Genomic DNA, 20,757 nt, shown 5'->3' with positions numbered 1-20,757 from the left:
GCCATCTTGAGCAGTGAGAGCAGGATGGGGACACACATGGGCAGAAAGAGAGGGATGTAGATGGCAAACTTCTGATCGTCAGGGAAATAGAGGAGGTGGAGGAGGAGGGGTCGAAGAAGGCTCGTTCTGAATGGAGGATAGCTTCCTTACTGTACTGCAGGGCCAGGCCCAGGTTCCCCGCCTCCAACTGACCCACAGCCAACTGGAGAGAGGCAACTGCTGCTGACACCTGACGGACAGGAACAACAGCCAATCACCAGTTAGAGACCATGACGATAGCAAGACAAGACTACTATTTCTCTCACACACACACATACACACACACCTGTTCTGCGATGTTGTCGTTGATGACGATGTTTCCTATCTGGTCCAGCAGCTGGGCCAATGAGGTGATGGTTGTCGTTGCCGTGGCAACGTTCTCTACACTGCGACTCCACAGGAGGCGATCCAACTCCCAGTCAGCCAATCCCGCTGGGCCACACGGGCCAACCAGGAAGCCAGGGGGAGGGGTTGACGACTGGACACCCAGCATCAGCCTGAGGGAGAGACAGAGGGGAGGGGGGCAATGGACACCAAGTTGGAACGGATTCATTTTGGTCCAACGTTTTGTCAGTGGATGGAAACTGTATGGATGCGTCATCTCCACTGACCGCCAACGTCCGTCTCCCAATAAAGACTGGAAAACACAGATCAAATCAACACGCCACTTGGACGTGGCCTTACTCCAACACGCCACTTGGACGTGGCCTTACTCCAACACGCCACCTGGACGTGGCCTTACTCCAACACGCCACCTGGACGTGGCCTTACTCCAACACGCCACCTGGACGTGGCCTTACTCCAACACGTCACTTGGACGTGGCCTTACTCCAACACGCCACTTGGACGTGGCCTTACTCCAACACGCCACTTGGACGTGGCCTTACTCCAACACGCCACTTGGACGTGGCCTTACTCCAACACGCCAGTACTGACCGTAGCTGTGCTAGGAAGACTCCCATCACTCTGGTCATGTCTATGTTGATGTGAACAGGAAGCTCTGTCCCATTGACATTATACACCTAGAGAGAGGGAGAATACACACCTTCTTCACAAGACATTCTGTGTTGAGTACGTGATGTACACTCCCTTCACAGTATTCACACCCTTCCACATGTTGTGTTACAGCCTGAATTTAACATGGATTAAATACCCCATAATGAATTTAACATGGATTAAATGCCCCATAATAAATTTAACATGGATTAAATACCCCATAATGAATTTAACATGGATTAAATACCCCATAATGAATTTAACATGGATTAAATGCCCCATAATGAATTTAACATGGATTAAATGCCCCATAATGAATTTAACATGGATTAAATGCCCCATAATGAATTTAACATGGATTAAATGCCCCATAATGAATTTAACATGGATTAAATACCCCATAATGAATTTAACATGGATTAAATGCCCCATAATGAATTTAACATGGATTAAATACCCCATAATGAATTTAACATGGATTAAATACCCCATAATGAATTTAACATGGATTAAATACCCCATAATGAATTTAACATGGATTAAATACCCCATAATGAATTTAACATGGATTAAATGCCCCATAATGAATTTAACATGGATTACATTGAGATGTTGTCACTGGTCGACACACACAATACCCCATAATGACAAAGTGGAAATTAAAAATGAAAAGCTGAGATCTGCTGAGTCAATAAGTATTCAACCTCTTGGTTATGACATGCATAAATAAATTCTGGAGTGAAAATGTGCTTAACAATCACATAAATTGCATGGACTAAATAGTGTTTAACATGATTTTTGAATGACTACAGATCATTTCTAGGTAAGGCTCAGTTGAGCTATGAATTTCAAGCATGGATTCGACCACAAAGACCAGGGAGGTTTTCCAACACCAATTGGTAGATGGCAACAACGAAAGCAGACATTTAATATCCCTTTGAGCAGGGTGAAGTCATTCATTACACTTTGGATGGTGTATCAATACACCCAGTCACTACAAAGACACAGGTGTCCTTCCTAACTCAGTTGCCGGAGAGGAAGGAAACTGCTCAGGGATTTCACCATGAGGCCAATGGTGACTTTAAAACAGTTACAGAGTTTAATGGCTGTGATAGGAGACAACTGAGGATGGATCAACAACATTATAGTTACTCCACAATACTAACCTAAATGACAGAGTGAAAAGAAGGAAGCCTGTACAGAATACAAATATTCCAAAATATAAATATTGCAATAAAGAACTAAAGTAATAGTGCAGAAAATGTGGTAAAGCACTTCACTTTTTTATCCTGAATACCGAGTGTTATGTCTGGGGACAATCCAATACAACACATCACTGAGTACCACTCTCTATATTTTCAAGCATAGTGGTGGCTGCATCATGTTATGGGTATGCTCGTCACCGTTAAGAACTGGGGAGTTTTTCCTGGATAAAAAAATTAATGGAATGGAGCTAATCACAGGCAGAATTCTTAGAAGAAAACCTGGTTCAGTCTGCTTTCCACCAGGCACCGGGAGATGAATTCACCTTTCAACAGGACAATAACCTAAAACACAAGGCCAAATCTACACTGGAGTTGCTTACCAAGAAGAAAAATACAGAGTGGCAGAGTTACAGTTTTGACTTAAATCTGCTTGAAAATCTATGGTAAATTGAAAATGGTTGTCTAGCCATGACCAACAACCAATTTGACAGAGCTGGAATAATATTTTTTTAAAGAATATATGGGCAAATGTTATACAATCCAGGAGTGGAACGCTCTTAGGGCCTTACCCAGAAAGACTCACAGCTCTTAGGGCCTTACCCAGAAAGACTCACAGCTCTTAGGGCCTTACCCAGAAAGACTCACAGCTCTTAGGGCCTTACCCAGAAAGACTCACAGCTCTTAGGGCCTTACCCAGAAAGACTCACAGCTCTTAGGGCCTTACCCAGAAAGACTCACAGCTCTTAGGGCCTTACCCAGAAAGACTCATCAGCTCTTAGGGCCTTACCCAGAAAGACTCACAGCTCTTAGGGCCTTACCCAGAAAGACTCATCAGCTCTTAGGGCCTTACCCAGAAAGACTCACAGCTCTTAGGGCCTTACCCAGAAAGACTCACAGCTCTTAGGGCCTTACCCAGAAAGACTCACAGCTCTTAGGGCCTTACCCAGAAAGACTCACAGCTCTTAGGGCCTTACCCAGAAAGACTCACAGCTCTTAGGGCCTTACCCAGAAAGACTCACAGCTCTTAGGGCCTAACCCAGAAAGACTCACAGCTCTTAGGGCCTTACCCAGAAAGACTCACAGCTCTTAGGGCCTAACCCAGAAAGACTCACAGCTCTTAGGGCCTAACCCAGAAAGACTCACAGCTCTTAGGGCCTAACCCAGAAAGACTCACAGCTCTAAGGGCCTAACCCAGAAAGACTCACAGCTCTTAGGGCCTAACCCAGAAAGACTCACAGCTCTTAGGGCCTAACCCAGAAAGACTCACAGCTCTTAGGGCCTAACCCAGAAAGACTCACAGCTCTTAGGGCCTTACCCAGAACAACTCACAGCTCTTAGGGCCTAACCCAGAAAGACTCACAGCTCTTAGGGCCTTACCCAGAACGACTCACAGCTCTTAGAGCCTTACCCAGAAATACTCACAGCTGTAATCGCTGCCAAAGGTGATTCTAACATGTATTCACTCAGAGTATGTGTGTGTGTGTGTGTGTGTGTGTGTGTGTGTGTGTGTGTGTGTGTGTGTGTGTGTGTGTGTGTGTGTGTGAGAGAGAGTAGGTGTGTGTGTGTGTGTGTGTGTGTGTGTGTGTGTGTGTGTGTGTGTGTGTGTGTGTGTGAGAGAGAGAGTATGTGTGTGTCTGTGTGTGTGTGTGTGTCTGACTGACTGTGTGTGTGTGTGTGTGTTACCATGATGCCACCCCAGCGCGGGGAGCTGAAGGCGTTGGAGACAACAGTGTATTTGTGGTGGTCGGTGATGTAGAGGGGGGAGTGACGTGCGTCTGGAACATACAGCAGGAAGTTCAGGACAGGGTTGGATGACGCAGCGCTGGAGCCTGGACACACACACACACACACACACCAGTGAAATTACTGTAACCGTTCAGTATTGGGACCTCGGTTCGGTCCGCACTGTGAACCCCAATTAATTCTATATAACATTTATAAAATGCTATGCCAACACTGCGATGTATGCCTTGAGTAAAACTGAGCTGAAAAAAAACCCATTTAATTTCTGTTAAAATAACTAGAACCTCGTATTCAACATCCTAATCTTAACGGGTGGATTTCAAACTGTTGTGAGGCACAGCCGGGAACTAGTTCTGTACGACGGGGGGGCGATAAACGATGGCGCCGTTTTAAAACTCCAGTTTGGAAACATTTTAGTAGGAAATCAACTAAATGTATTGAATTGATTAGAAAATCAAGATGTGATAAGACAAAATGCAGCAGTGATTTACTTCCCATCAACTTTCTGAAGAGGCGACAGGCATGTCTGTGTCTGTGTGAGCGTGTGTCTGCCACTATGTAGCCGTTAGCGATGATGCTAATGACAACCGTCTTCTGGTCGATGGAAAAAAAGTTTACCTACCGTGCAGAATGACGACATGATTATTGAACGTCAATCCAGTGGTGATTTATTCTGCAAACTCAGCAATCACGTGTGCTACATAAACATCACTTACCAAGCAAGGCTCTTGCTGGTGTGCACCTAATTAAATGGTAACGACACACAAAAACATGTACATTTCTTAGATTTTTCCCAGACCTTTAAAAATGTTCTCCTGATGGTGTTAAAGCATGGTGGTGGACTTAACTCCAATTTAGTTGTTTTTCTATTTTAAAAAATGTGACGCGGAATTAGGCAAAAAATAAAAACTGAGAACCACTGTGTGTTGTCAGACATTATATCATCTATTCCTGGGGTAGTGATTTCCTAGGGCCCTGCATTATATAATCCCGTGACCCCAAAACCACAATAGTTGCCGAACCGTGACCCCAAAACCACAATAGGTACCGAACCGTGACCCCAAAAGCACAGGTACCGAACAGTGGTGTTTGGTGAACCATTACACCCCTAGAAATGTCACTATCCCACCAGACCAGTACTTACACACGGACACCCCGACACACACGCTGCTGCTACTGTATATAGCCATGTTATTTTCTACTTCCTGTATATAGCCATGTTATTTTCTACTTCCTGTATATAGCCATGTTATTTTCTACTTCCTGTATATAGCCATGTTATTTTCTACTTCCTGTATATAACCATGCTATTTTCTACTTCCTGTATATAGCCATATAACCATGTTATTTTCTACTTCCTGTATACAGCCATGTTATTTTCTACTTCCTGTATATAGCCATATTATTTTCTACTTCCTGTATATAGCCATGTTATTTTCTACTTCCTGTATACAGCCATGTTATTTTCTACTTCCTGTATACAGCCATGTTATTTTCTACTTCCTGTATGTGTATACAGCCATGTTATTTTCTACTTCCTGTATGTATATAAAACCATGTTATTTTCTACTTCCTGTATATAGCCATGTTATTTTCTACTTCCTGTATATAGCCATGTTATTTTCTACTTCCTGTATGTATATAAAACCATGTTATTTTCTACTTCCTGTATGTATATAAAACCATGTTATTTTCTACTTCCTGTATGTATATAAAACCATGTTATTTTCTACTTCCTGTATGTATATAAAACCATGTTATTTTCTACTTCCTGTATGTATATAAAACCATGTTATTTTCTACTTCCTGTATGTATATAAAACCATGTTATTTTCTACTTCCGGTATATAACCATGCTATTTTCTACTTCCTGTATATAGCCATGTTATTTTCTACTCCCTGTATATAGCCATGTTATTTTCTACTTCCTGTATATAGCCATGTTATTTTCTACTTCCTGTATGTATATAGCCATGTTATTTTCTACTTCCTGTATATAGCCATGTTATTTTCTACTTCCTGTATATAAAACCATGTTATTTTCTGGTTATTCACTGTGTATTTATTCCTTGTGGTTTCTATTTATATATATTTTTATCTCAGTTGGAAAAGGACCCGCAAGTATTTTACTGTTAGTCTACACCTGTCGTCTACGAAGCATGTGAGAAACACAACAGGATTTGATTTTGATGACACACCATCGATCCCACCAGACCAGTGAAATGACACACCACCCCACCAGACCAGTGAAATGACACCACCATCCATCGATCCCACCAGGCCAGTGAAATGACACACCATCCCACCAGACCAGTGAAATGACACCACCATCCATCGATCCCACCAGGCCAGTGAAATGACACCATCCATCCCACCAGACCAGTGAAATGACACCACCATCCATCCACCCCACCAGACCAGTGAAATGACACACCACCCCACCAGACCAGTGAAATGACACACCACCCCACCAGACCAGTGAAATGACACACCATCCCACCAGACCAGTGAAATGACACACCATCCCACCAGACCAGTGAAATGACACCACCATCCATCCCACCAGGCCAGTGAAATGACACCATCCATCCCACCAGGCCAGTGAATTGACACCACCATCCATCCCACCAGACCAGTGAAATGACACACCATCCATCCATCCCACCAGACCAGTGAAATGACACCACCATCCATCCATCCCACCAGGCCAGTGAAATGAATCCATCCCACCAGACCACCACCATCCATCCCACCAGACCAGTGAAATGACACCACCATCCATCCATCCCACCAGGCCAGTGAAATGACACCACCATCCATCCCACCAGACCAGTGAAATGACACCACCATCCATCCATCCCACCAGACCAGTGAAATGACACCACCATCCATCCATCCCACCAGGCCAGTGAAATGACACCACCATCCATCCCACCAGACCAGTGAAATGACACCATCCATCCATCCCACCAGACCAGTGAAATGACACCACCATCCATCCCACCAGGCCAGTGAAATGACACCATCCATCCATCCCACCAGGCCAGTGAAATGACACCACCATCCATCCATCCATCCCACCAGGCCAGTGAAATGACACCATCCATCCATCCCACCAGACCAGTGAAATGACACCACCATCCATCCATCCCACCAGACCAGTGAAATGACACCACCATCCATCCCACCAGACCAGTGAAATGACACCACCATCCATCCCACCAGACCAGTGAAATGACACCATCCATCCCACCAGGCCAGTGAAATGACACCACCATCCATCCCACCAGACCAGTGAAATGACACCACCATCCATCCATCCCACCAGACCAGTGAAATGACACCACCATCCATCCATCCCACCAGACCAGTGAAATGACACCACCATCCATCCCACCAGACCAGTGAAATGACACCACCATCCATCCCACCAGACCAGTGAAATGACACCACCATCCATCCCACCAGACCAGTGAAATGACACCACCATCCATCCCACCAGACCAGTGAAATGACACCACCATCCATCCATCCCACCAGACCAGTGAAATGACACCACCATCCATCCATCCCACCAGACCAGTGAAATGACACACCACCATCCACACCACCATCCATCCCACCAGACCAGTGAAATGACACCATCCATCCATCCCACCAGACCAGTGAAATGACACCACCATCCATCCCACCAGACCAGTGAAATGACACCACCATCCATCCATCCCCCCAGACCAGTGAAATGACACCACCATCCATCCCACCAGACCAGTGAAATGACACCACCATCCATCCCACCAGACCAGTGAAATGACACCATCCATCCATCCATCCATCCCACCAGGCCAGTGAAATGACACCACCATCCACCACCATCCATCCATCCCACATCCCACCAGACCAGTGAAATGACACACCATCCATCCCACCAGACCAGTGAAATGACACCACCATCCATCCATCCCACCAGACCAGTGAAATGACACCATCCATCCCACCAGACCAGTGAAATGACACCACCACCATCCATCCCACCAGACCAGTGAAATGACACCACCATCCATCCATCCCACCAGACCAGTGAAATGACACCATCCATCCCACCAGACCAGTGAAATGACACCACCATCCATCCATCCCACCAGGCCAGTGAAATGACACCATCCATCCATCCCACCAGACCAGTGAAATGACACCACCATCCATCCATCCCACCAGACCAGTGAAATGACACCATCCATCCATCCCACCAGACCAGTGAAATGACACCATCCATCCATCCATCCCACCAGACCAGTGAAATGACACCATCCATCCCACCAGACCAGTGAAATGATACCATCCATCCATCCCACCAGGCCAGTGAAATGACACCATCCATCCCACCAGACCAGTGAAATGACACCATCCATCCATCCCACCAGGCCAGTGAAATGACACCACCATCCATCCCACCAGGCCAGTGAAATGACACCATCCATCCATCCCACCAGGCCAGTGAAATGACACCATCCATCCCACCAGACCAGTGAAATGACACCACCATCCATCCATCCCACCAGGCCAGTGAAATGACACCATCCATCCCACCAGACCAGTGAAATGACACCACCATCCATCCATCCCACCAGACCAGTGAAATGACACCACCACCATCCATCCCACCAGACCAGTGAAATGACACCACCATCCATCCAGTGAAATGACACCACCAGACCAGTGAAATGACACCATCACCATCCATCCCACCAGACCAGTGAAATGACACCACCATCCATCCATCCCACCAGACCAGTGAAATGACACCACCATCCATCCATCCCACCAGACCAGTGAAATGACACCACCATCCATCCCACCAGACCAGTGAAATGACACCACCATCCATCCATCCCACCAGACCAGTGAAATGACACCATCCATCCCACCAGACCAGTGAAATGACACCACCACCATCCATCCCACCAGACCAGTGAAATGACACCATCCATCCATCCCACCAGGCCAGTGAAATCATCCATCCCACCAGACCAGTGAAATGACACCACCATGATCCCACCAGACCAGTCCATCCATCCCACCAGACCAGTGAAATGACACCATCCATCCATCCATCCCACCAGACCAGTGAAATGACACCATCCATCCATCCCACCAGACCAGTGAAATGACACCACCATCCATCCCACCAGACCAGTGAAATGACACCACCATCCATCCCACCAGGCCAGTGAAATGACACCACCATCCATCCCACCAGACCAGTGAAATGACACCACCATCCATCCATCCCACCAGACCAGTGAAATGACACCATCCATCCATCCCACCAGACCAGTGAAATGACACACCATCCATCCATCCCACCAGACCAGTGAAATGACACCACCATCCATCCCACCAGACCAGTGAAATGACACCACCATCCATCCCACCAGGCCAGTGAAATGACACCATCCATCCCACCAGACCAGTGAAATGACACCATCCATCCATCCATCCCACCAGACCAGTGAAATGACACCACCATCCATCCATCCCACCAGACCAGTGAAATATCACCACCATCCATAGATGGGCGAGATGTTATTTGTGTTTCCATTTTCGATTCACACTATGAATACATTATGAAGGCGCTGTACATGTGTGCGTACCATTATATACACAGTACATTCACAAAGTATTCAGACCACTTGACTTTTTCCACATTTTGTTACGTTACAGCCTTATTCTACAATGGATTCAATACATCGGTTTTCCTCATCAGTCTACACACAATTCCCCATAGTGACAAAGCAAAAACACGTTAAATTCAGCAAATGTATTTAAAAAAATATATAGTAAAAAATACCTTATTCACATAAGTATTCAGACCTTTTGCTATGAGACTCGAAATTGATCATCCTTGAGATGTTTCTACAATTTGATTGGAGTCCACCTGTGGTCAATTCAATTGATTGGACATGATTTGGAAAGGAACACACCTGTCTATTTAAGGTCCCACAGAGTATGTCAGAGCAAAAGCCAAGCAATGAGGTTGAAGGAATTGTCCATATAACTCCGAGACAGGATTGTGTCGAGGCACAGATCTGGGGAAGGGTACCCAAAAAATGTCTGCAGCTGTCAGAGGAAGAAGTTTGGAACCACCAAGACCCCTCCAAGAGCTGGCCTCCCGGCCAAACTGAGCAATCGGAAGAGAAGGGCCTTGGTGAGGGAGGTGACCAAGAACCCGATGGTCACTCTGACAGAGCTCCGGAGTTCCTCTGTGGAGATGGGAGAACCTTCTAGAAAGATAACCATCTCTAAAGTACTCTACCAATCAGACCTTTATGGTAGACTGGCCAGACGGATACCCATCCTCAGTATAAGGCACATGACAGCCCACTTGGAGTTTGCCAAAAGGCACCTAAAGACTCTCAGACCATGAGAAACCAGATTCAATCTGATGAAACCAAGATTGAACCCTTTGGCCTAAATGCCAAGCGTCACGTCTGGATGAAACCTGGCACCATCCCTACGGTGTGGCATGGTGTTGGCAGCATCATACTGTAGGGATGTTTTTCAGCGCCAGGGACTGGGAGACTAGTCAGGAGAGGCAAATATGAACTGGGATAGAGAGATCCTTGATGAAAACCTGCTCCAGAGCACTCAGGACCTCAGACTGGGGGCGAAGGTTCACCTTCCAACAGGACAACGACCCTAAGCACACAGACAAGACAACGCAGGAGTGGCTTCGGGACAAGTCTCTGAATATCCTTGAGTGGCCCAGCCAGAGACCGGACTTGAGCCCGATCGAACATATCTGGAGAAACCTGTAAATAGCTGTGCATCAACAGTCCCCATCCAACCTGACAGAGCTGGAGAAGATCTGCAGAGAAGAATGGGAGAAACTCCCCAAATACAGGTGTGACAAGCTTGTAGCGTCATACCCAAGACAAGGCGGTACTTACTGCCAAAGGTGCTTCAATAAAGTACTGAGTAAAGGGTCTGAATACTTATGTAAATATGATATTTCATTTTTTTTTTTTATTAAGAAAAAAATGATTTAATCCATTTTAAAATAAGGCTGTAACACAACAACATGTGGAATAAGTGAAGGGGTCTGAATACTTTACGAATGCACCGTACATAGGATTACCTGAATGTGTGCGTATATACAAATGGGTGTGTGTTCTCACCCAGCCTGGCCTCTACGGGGTTAATGACGTGAGACAGGCTGTCAGCGTTGAGTGTGTAGGCGTTGAGTGAGGGATCGAAACGTGGGTTGACCCCTAGGACGGCGTAGTAGAGGATCTGTGAGTCCAGACTGAAGTCAGCCACGGGGGCCAGCTTCGACAGGAGAGGCTGGATATAACTCTGGACTGCTGCCTCTATGTCCCAGTGCAGATGGTGAGACTTAGGGTCAGGGTTCAACAGGCTGAAGGTTATTTCATAACCTGCAGGGGGGGTAGAAGAGAGAGAAAATGGAGAATCATTGTACCATCTACACCACTGAGAATCAGACCATCTACACCATCTCATCTACACCACTGAGGTACCATCTACACCACTGAGAATCATTGTACCATCTACACCACTGAGAATCATTGTACCATCTACACCACTGGGTTATGATTGTACCATCTACACCACTGAGACTAGGGGTTAGGACTAACCTGGACTAGGGGTTAGGACTAACCTGGACTAGGGGTTAGGGTTAGGACTAACCTAGGGGTTGGACTAACCTCAACTAGGGTTTAACCTGGACTAGGGGTTAGGGTTAGGACTAACCTAGGACTAACCTGGACTAGGGTTAGACTAACCTGGACTAGGACTCATGATAACTGGACTAGGGGTTAGGACTAACCTGGACTAGGGGTTAGGACTAACCTGGACTAGGGGTTAGGACTAACCTGGACTAACCTGGACTGGGGGTTAGGACTAACCTGGACTAGGGGTTAGGACTAACCTGGGGGGCTGGACTAGGGGTTAACTAACCTGGACTAGGGGTTAGGACTAACCTGGACTGGGGGTTAGACTAACCTGGACTGGGGGTTAGGACTAACTGGGGGTTAGGACTAACCTGGACTGGGGGGACTAACCTGGACTGGGGGGGACTGGGGTTAGGACTAACCTGGACTGGGGTTAGGACTAACCTGGACTGGGGGTTAGGACTAACCTGGACTAGGGTTAACTAGGGTTAGGACTAACCTGGGCTGGAGAGGCTCTCATGCTCGGCCAGACCCCCTGCTACTGTAGTCGAGGCGGACACGGGACGCGGTCGCTCAGGGCAGCGGTGATGTCACTGTGGCTGAATGACATGACCTTGAGAACCTGTTGTACCTGGGTCTCCAGGTGGGCTAGCACCTCCTTCAGGCCGACGCCCACTCTCATTGGCCTCCCCGCACGCAACAGCGCCGTCCGCCGCTGACCCACGTACACACTCACACCCTGGAACAAGAATGATAAGAATGTGTTCTTAACTGACTTGCCTAGTTAAATAAAGGTAAAACACTATTTATTTATTTATTTTTAAACACATCATATAATATGTACAGTACCAGTCAAAAGTATGGACACACGTCATTCTAGGGTTTTTCTTTATTTTTTACATTGTAGAATAATAGTGGAGACATCAAAACTATGAAATAACACATATGGAATCATGTAGTAACCAAAAAAAAAAAGTGTTAAACAAATCAAAATAACAATTTATATTTTAGATTCTTCATATTAGCCACCCTTTGCCTTGATGACAGCTTTACACTCTCAACCAGCTTCATGAGGAATGCTTTTCCAACAGTCTTGAAGGAGTTCCCAAATCTGCTGAGCCCTTATTGGCTGCTTTTCCACAAAGACACAGAGGTTGGAACCAAAAATCTCAAATTTGGACTCGTCAGACCAAAGGACAGATTTCCACCCGTCTAATGTCCATTGCTCGTGTTTCTTCGCCCAAGCAAGTCTCTTCTTCTTATTGGTGTCCTTTAGTAGTGGTTTCTTTGCAGCAATTCGACCATGAAGATCTGATTAACACAGTCCTCTGAAAGTTAAGGTATCTTCTGTATACCACCCCTACCTTGTAACAACAGAGGTAACTCTGGGTCTTCCATTCCTGTCGCGGTCCTCATGAGAGCCAGTTTCATCACAGCGCTTGATGGTTTTTGCAACTGTACTTGAAGAAACATTCAAAGTTATTGAAATGTTCTATATTGACTGGCCTTCGTATCTTAAATTATTAATGGACTGTCGTTTCTCTTTGCTTATTTGAGCTGTTCTTGCCATAATATGGACTGGGTCTTTCACCAAATAGGGCTGTCTTCATTATACCACCGCCACCTTCTCACAACACAACTGATTGGCTGAAATTCACTAACGAAAGAAATTCCACAAATTAACTTTTAAGAAGGCACACCTGTTTATTGAAATGCATTCCAGGGGAGAGAATTCCAAGAGTGTGCAAAGCTGTCATCAAGGCAAAGGGTGGATACTTTGAAGAATCTCAAATGTAAAATAAATGTTGATTTGTTTAACACTTTTTTGGTTACTACATGGTTCCATATGTGTTATTTCATAGTTTTGATGTCTTCACTATCATGTGTTATTTCAAGTGTTGATTCTACATACAATGTAGAAAATAGTACAAATCAAGAAAACCCTTAGAATGAGTAGGTAACTTTTGACTGGTAGTGTATATAAAAAAACACACTTACACACGCAATATTATAGACAAACACACATTCAAGATAATCAAATAGTACGTGTATTTGTGTTCTCACCTCAGGTAGCAGTGTGGAGGATTCTGGGACCACATAGATGACCACGGAGCCACAGGGGCTCTCACTGAGCAGATGAAGAGACAGATCCGTCTCTGTGGGCGGGGGGGGAGAGAGAGCGAGATGAGTGTGAGGAGGGAGAGAGAGATGATAAATAATGACAGTTTTTATTCTTGATCGGACGAAACGCCACCCAGCTGATTGGCTGAGGCAGCCACTGACCTGCTGCAGTGGGCTGGTTCAGGGCATCTTCCTCCATGATGGTAGCTGTCCTGTATCTAGTCTCATACCTGTAACTCAACAATGTGGTCTCTGGAGGGAGGCGGATATGGGAAAGAGGGGAGGAGGGAGAGCAAGGGAGAGGGAGGGACAGAGGGAGGGAGGGAGGGAGGGAGGGAGAGGGAGGGAGGAGGGAGAGAGAAACAGAGAAAGGAGGGAGAGAGGGAGGGAGGCGGATATGGGAAAGAGGGGAGGCAAGGGAGAGAGAGACAGAGAGAAAGGAGGGAGGGAGGGAGGGAAGGGAGAGAGAGAGAGAGAGAGAAAGGGAGAAAGGGAGGGAGAGAGAGAGGGAGGGACAGAGAGAGGGAGAGAGAGAGGGAGGGACAGAGGGAGGGAGGCAAGGGAGAGAGAAACCGAGAGAAAGGAGGGAGGGAGGGACAGAGAGAAAGGAGGGAGGGAGAGAGAGAGCGGGGGAGAGACAGAGAGATGTTAATATTTAGTAGGGCTGACCCCATATTGATTGTTTGGTTGTGCGGCTGTTGGTTGACTGAGATTTCTTTAGTCAGGCAGTAGCAAAACAAATAATGGTGTACAAGACTCCTGTCTGAGTGGACTAATCCATTGTGGAGGCCGTGGGGATGGCACAGTCCATCAGTCTAAGACACCTGTCTGATTGGCTCCTGTCTGAGTGGACTTCTCCATTCTGGAGGCCGTTGGGATGGCACAGTCCATCAGTCTAAGACGTGCTATTGAAATGGTATATGGTTATATTAACATGTTATGTTATATTACGTAACAACAATGGTGAATCATTAATAAATATTATTTTATCCAGCGTTGGATAGTGGTCGCTGTCCATGGTTCTGAAATACATCAGTGCACTGTTGAATTGGTACCTTTTCCTAGACCCCTCAAACTCAAATCTGGACCTCGAAGCCAGTTCCACTGCATTTTTTAATTGTGCATTTATCAGGTATAACAGAAAAGCAGCAGGCTCTGGACCTCGAAGGGTAAGACTTGAGTACCCCTGTCCTAGACCATGTTGCTATGTGCATAATAGTGAACCAGCAGACCATGTTGCTATGTTCATAATAGTGAACCAGCATATTGGTGTTGAGAACAATGAGGCAGCAGTGGAGTTAGGAGACGAGGAAACAGCCATTTCCTTAAATTGTCTAAGAAAAGTGATGAGAGAGGAAACCATAACTTAATTAGGTCTAGAATCAATAGTCTAACTGTTAAAATGTGCCTGGCTTTATAAATCATCTGTATTTTTCTACAGAAATAAGACAGACCTGCTTCTGTTGCCTGTTTGAGTGTTTGTTTAATAGCCTACTGATTCCCTGAGCACCAAGACTCACACAACCACAACATGTTGGATAAACAAGTTCACAAATGTGGCTGTTTTTAGTCTTTGCTGAAATAAAGGCTTTAGGTTTTGTTTTGTCAGAGCAGCTTCTCTGGTATTATTTATCATTTATTTAGTGTTGGTTACACTGTTTCAAATGGTCATAAATATAATATTTATAATAATAATAATCTCCTTTTTCTTGATCTCCTTCAGATTGTTAGTTTTACAATAATTAATAGTAGTCTTAGTATCCCCATACAGTGTTTATTTTATTTACTTTTCTGCTCTTTTGCACACCAGTATCTCTACTTACACATCATCTGCTCATTTATCACTCCAGTGTTAATCTGCTAAATTGTAATTATTCTCTCCTATTGGCCTATTTATTGCCTACCTCCTCATGCCTTTTGCACACACTGTATATAGACTTTCTTTTCTCTACTGTGTCATTGACTTGTTTATTGTGTTATTGGCTTGTTTATTGTTTATTCCATGTGTAACTCTGTGTTGTTGTATGTGTCACACTGTTTGCTTAATCTTGGCCAGGTCGCAGCTGTAAATGAGAACTTGTTCTCAACTAGCCTACCTGGTTAAATAAAGGGTTAGGGTTATATATATAAATACCTGGTTAAATAAAGGGTTAGGGTAATATATATAAATACCTGGCTAAATAAAGGGTTATATATATATAAATACCTGGTTAAATAAAGGGTTAGGGCTATATATATATAAATACCTGGTTAAATAAAGGGTTAGGGTTATATATATATAAATACCTGGTTAAATAAAGGGTTAGGGTAATATATATAAATACCTGGTTAAATAAAGGGTTAGGGTTATATATATATATATATAAATACCTGGTTATATAAAGGGTTAGGGTTATATATATATATATATAAATACCTGGTTAAATAAAGGGTTAGGGTTATATATATATATATATATTAATATAAAGGGTTAGGGTTATATATATATAAATACCTGGTTAAATAAAGGGTTAGGGTATATATATATATAAATACCTGGTTAAATAAAGGGTTAGGGTTATATATATATAAATACCTGGTTAAATAAAGGATTAGGGTTATATATATAAATACCTGGTTAAATAAAGGGTTAGGGGTATATATATATATAAATACCTGGTTAAATAAAGGGTTAGGGTTATATATATATATAAATACCTGGTTAAATAAAGGGTTAGGGTTATATATATATATAAATACCTGGTTAAATAAAGGGTTAGGGTTATATATATATATATAAATACCTGGTTAAATAAAGGGTTAGGGTTATATATATATATAAATACCTGGTTAAATAAAGGGTTAGGGTTATATATATATATAAATACCTGGTTAAATAAAGGTGATTTTTTTGTTTCTTTTTTAAATTAACAATAATAATAATAACAGCCTTGTAGATCTACCTCTCGTGGTATCTCCAGAACCACCCTCCCCCTCGTGGTATCTCCAGAACCACCCCCTCCCCTCGTGGTATCTCCAGAACCACCCCCTCCCCTCGTGGTATCTCCAGAACCATCGTGGTATCTCCAGAACCATCTCCAGAACCCCTCCCCTCGTGGTATCTCCAGAACCACCCCCTCCCCTCGTGGTATCTCCAGAACCACCCCCTCCCCCTCGTGGTATCTCCAGAACCACCCCCCCTCCTCTCGTGGTATCTCCAGAACCACCCCCTCCCCTCGTGGTATCTCCAGAACTCCCCTCGTGGTATCTCCAGAACCACCCCCTCCCCTCGTGGTATCTCCAGAACCACCCCCTCCCCTCGTGGTATCTCCAGAACCACCCCCCTCCCCTCGTGGTATCTCCAGAACCACCCCCTCCCCTCATGGTATCTCCAGAACCACCCCACCCCTCTCACCGTCCACAGGGTGCTCCTCCAGGCGTGTGTGTGTGGGATCAATCTTCTTCTGGTGTTCAGCAGTCAGAGTTCCTCTAGAGAACACCACCTCCACTTCCACACTCAACTGTAGCTGTAACACACACAGCTCTGTTAACCTGCACACACACACACACAGCTCTGTTAACCTGCACACACACACACACAGCTCTGTTAACCTGCACACACACACACACAGCTCTGTTAACCTGCACACACAGACACACAGCTCTGTTAACCTGCACACACACACACACACACACACACAGCTCTGTTAACTGCACACACACACACACACACACAGCTCTGTTAACCTGCACACACACACACACACACAGCTCTGTTAACCTGCACACACACACAGCTCTGTTAACCTGCACACACACACACACACACACACAGCTCTGTTAACCTGCACACACACACACACAGCTCTGTTAACCTGCACACACACACACAGCTCTGTTAACCACACACACACACACACAGCTCTGTTAACCTGCACACACACACACACACACACACAGCTCTGTTAACCTGCACACACACACACACACACACACACACACACAGCTCTGTTAACCTGCACACACACACAGCTCTGTTAACCTGCACACACACACACACACAGCTCTGTTAACCTGCACACACACACAGCTCTGTCAACCTGCACACACACACACAGCTCTGTTAACCTGCACACACACACACAGCTCTGTTAACCTGCACACACACACACACACACAGCTCTGTTAACCTGCACACACACACACAGCTCTGTTAACCTGCACACACACACAGCTCTGTTAACCTGCACACACACACACACACACAGCTCTGTTAACCACACACACACACACACACACAGCTCTGTTAACCTGCACACACACACACAGCTCTGTCAACCTGCACACACACACACACACAGCTCTGTTAACCTGCACACACACACACAGCTCTGTTAACTCTCTCTCTCTGTTATCTCTCTCGCACACCACACCACACAGAGCTGTGTTACCTGCAGCTGAGCTAGCTGGTTGATCTGGGTGACAGGTAGCCATGCCCTGTATGTCTCAGTGGTCTTCCACCACAAGGGAACTCCCACAGCGATCACCACCACTGCTCTGGTTAGGGCCGCCAGACGCCCTCGGTCAACTCTGCAACACACACATTATATTAGACTACGAGGGAATCAGAGAGTGATCCACACTCAGTGATCCACGGCCTGTGGGTCATCTACAACCATCTACTGACAGGCCATCTACTGACAGGCCATCTACTGACAGGCCATCTACTGACAGGCCATCTACTGACAGGACATTACAGTCATCTACTGACAGGCCATCTACTGACAGGCCATCTACTGACAGGACATTACAGTCATCTACTGACAGGCCATCTACTGACAGGCCATCTACTGACAGGACATTACAGTCATCTACTGACGGGACATCTACTGACGGGACATCTACTGACAGGACATTACAGTCATCTACTGACAGGTCATCTACTGACAGGCCATCTACTGACAGGACATTACAGTCATCTACTGACAGGACATCTACTGACGGGACATCTACTGACAGGACATTACAGTCATCTACTGACAGGCCATCTACTGACAGGCCATCTACTGACAGGCCATCTACTGACAGGTCATCTACTGACAGGCCATCTACTGACAGGCCATCTACTGACAGGCCATCTACTGACAGGTCATCTACTGACAGGTCATCTACTGACAGGTCATCTACTGACAGGCCATCTACTGACGGGACATTACAGTCATCTACTGACGGGTCATCTACTGACAGGTCATCTACTGACAGGTCATCTACTGACAGGCCATCTACTGACAGGTCATCTACTGACAGGACATTACAGTCATCTACTGACGGGACATCTACTGACAGGTCATCTACTGACAGGTCATCTACTGACAGGCCATCTACTGACCGGACATTACAGTCATCTACTGACGGGTCATCTACTGACAGGACATCTACTGACAGGTCATCTACTGACAGGTCATCTACTGACAGGCCATCTACTGACAGGACATTACAGTCATCTACTGACAGGTCATCTACTGACAGGCCATCTACTGACGGGTCATCTACTGACAGGACATCTACTGACGGGACATCTACTGACGGGACATCTACTGACAGGACATCTACTGACGGACCATCTACTGACGGGACATCTACTGACGGGACATCTACTGACAGGACATCTACTGACGGACATCTACTGACGGACCATCTACTGACGGACCATCTACTGACGGACCATCTACTGACGGGACATCTACTGACGGGACATCTACTGACGGACATCTACTGACGGACATCTACTGACAGGACATCTACTGACGGGACATCTACTGACGGGACATCTACTGACGGGACATCTACTGACGGGCCATCTACTGACGGGACATCTACTGACGGGACATCTACTGACGGGACATCTACTGACGGGACATCTACTGACAGGACATCTACTGACGGGACATCTACTGACGGGACATCTACTGACAGGACATCTACTGACAGGACATCTACTGACAGGACATCTACTGACAGGTCATCTACTGACAGGCCATCTACTGACAGGCCATCTACTGACAGGACATCTACTGACAGGACATCTACTGACAGGACATCTACTGACGGGACATCTACTGACGGGACATCTACTGACGGACCATCTACTGACGGGACATCTACTGACGGGACATCTACTGACGGGACATCTACTGACAGGACATTACAGTCATCTACTGACAGGACATCTACTGACGGACCATCTACTGACGGGCCATCTACTGACGGGACATCTACTGACGGGACATCTACTGACAGGACATCTACTGACGGGACATCTACTGACGGGACATCTACTGACAGGACATCTACTGACAGGACATTACAGTCATCTACTGACAGGCCATCTACTGACAGGCCATCTACTGACAGGCCATCTACTGACAGGCCATCTACTGACAGGCCATCTACTGACAGGACATCTACTGACAGGCCATCTACTGACAGGCCATCTACTGACAGGACATCTACTGACAGGCCATCTACTGACAGGCCATCTACTGACAGGCCATCTACTGACAGGACATCTACTGACAGGCCATCTACTGACAGGACATTACAGTCATCTACTGACAGGACATCTACTGACAGGACATTACAGTCATCTACTGACAGGACATCTACTGACAGGACATTACAGTCATCTACTGACGGGACAACTACTGACAGGTCATCTACTGACGGGACATTACAGTCATCTACTGACAGGCCATCTACTGACAGGACATTACAGTCATCTACTGACGGGACATCTACTGACGGGACATCTACTGACGGGACATTACAGTCATCTACTGACAGGTCATCTACTGACAGGCCATCTACTGACGGGACATTACAGTCATCTACTGACAGGTCATCTACTGACAGACCATCTACTGACAGGACATCTACTGACAGGCCATCTACTGACAGGACATCTACTGACAGGACATCTACTG

At 45.8% G+C, this 20,757-nt stretch overlaps 1 protein-coding gene across 1 annotated transcript in view; it reads right to left on the bottom strand.

Annotated features, from left to right (window-relative positions):
- The window catches only part of LOC135537526 (GPI transamidase component PIG-S-like), a 29,895-nt gene that overhangs the window by 1,949 nt on the left and 7,189 nt on the right, over window positions 1-20,757 (bottom strand). Inside the window, 12 exon segments of the mRNA XM_064963662.1 lie at window positions 2-106; window positions 109-229; window positions 326-536; window positions 976-1,061; window positions 3,924-4,069; window positions 11,162-11,504; window positions 12,240-12,413; window positions 13,739-13,830; window positions 13,958-14,047; window positions 17,190-17,301; window positions 18,226-18,364; window positions 18,462-19,428. Coding sequence (XP_064819734.1) covers window positions 2-106; window positions 109-229; window positions 326-536; window positions 976-1,061; window positions 3,924-4,069; window positions 11,162-11,504; window positions 12,240-12,413; window positions 13,739-13,830; window positions 13,958-14,047; window positions 17,190-17,301; window positions 18,226-18,364; window positions 18,462-19,428 — 2,586 coding nt within the window.

Source organism: Oncorhynchus masou, unplaced genomic scaffold (genome assembly GCF_036934945.1).
Source record: "Oncorhynchus masou masou isolate Uvic2021 unplaced genomic scaffold, UVic_Omas_1.1 unplaced_scaffold_808, whole genome shotgun sequence".
NCBI classification, from domain to species: Eukaryota; Metazoa; Chordata; class Actinopteri; order Salmoniformes; family Salmonidae; genus Oncorhynchus; species Oncorhynchus masou.
Note: the sequence above shows the minus strand (reverse complement) of the source record. Positions and strands in the feature narration are given on the sequence as shown.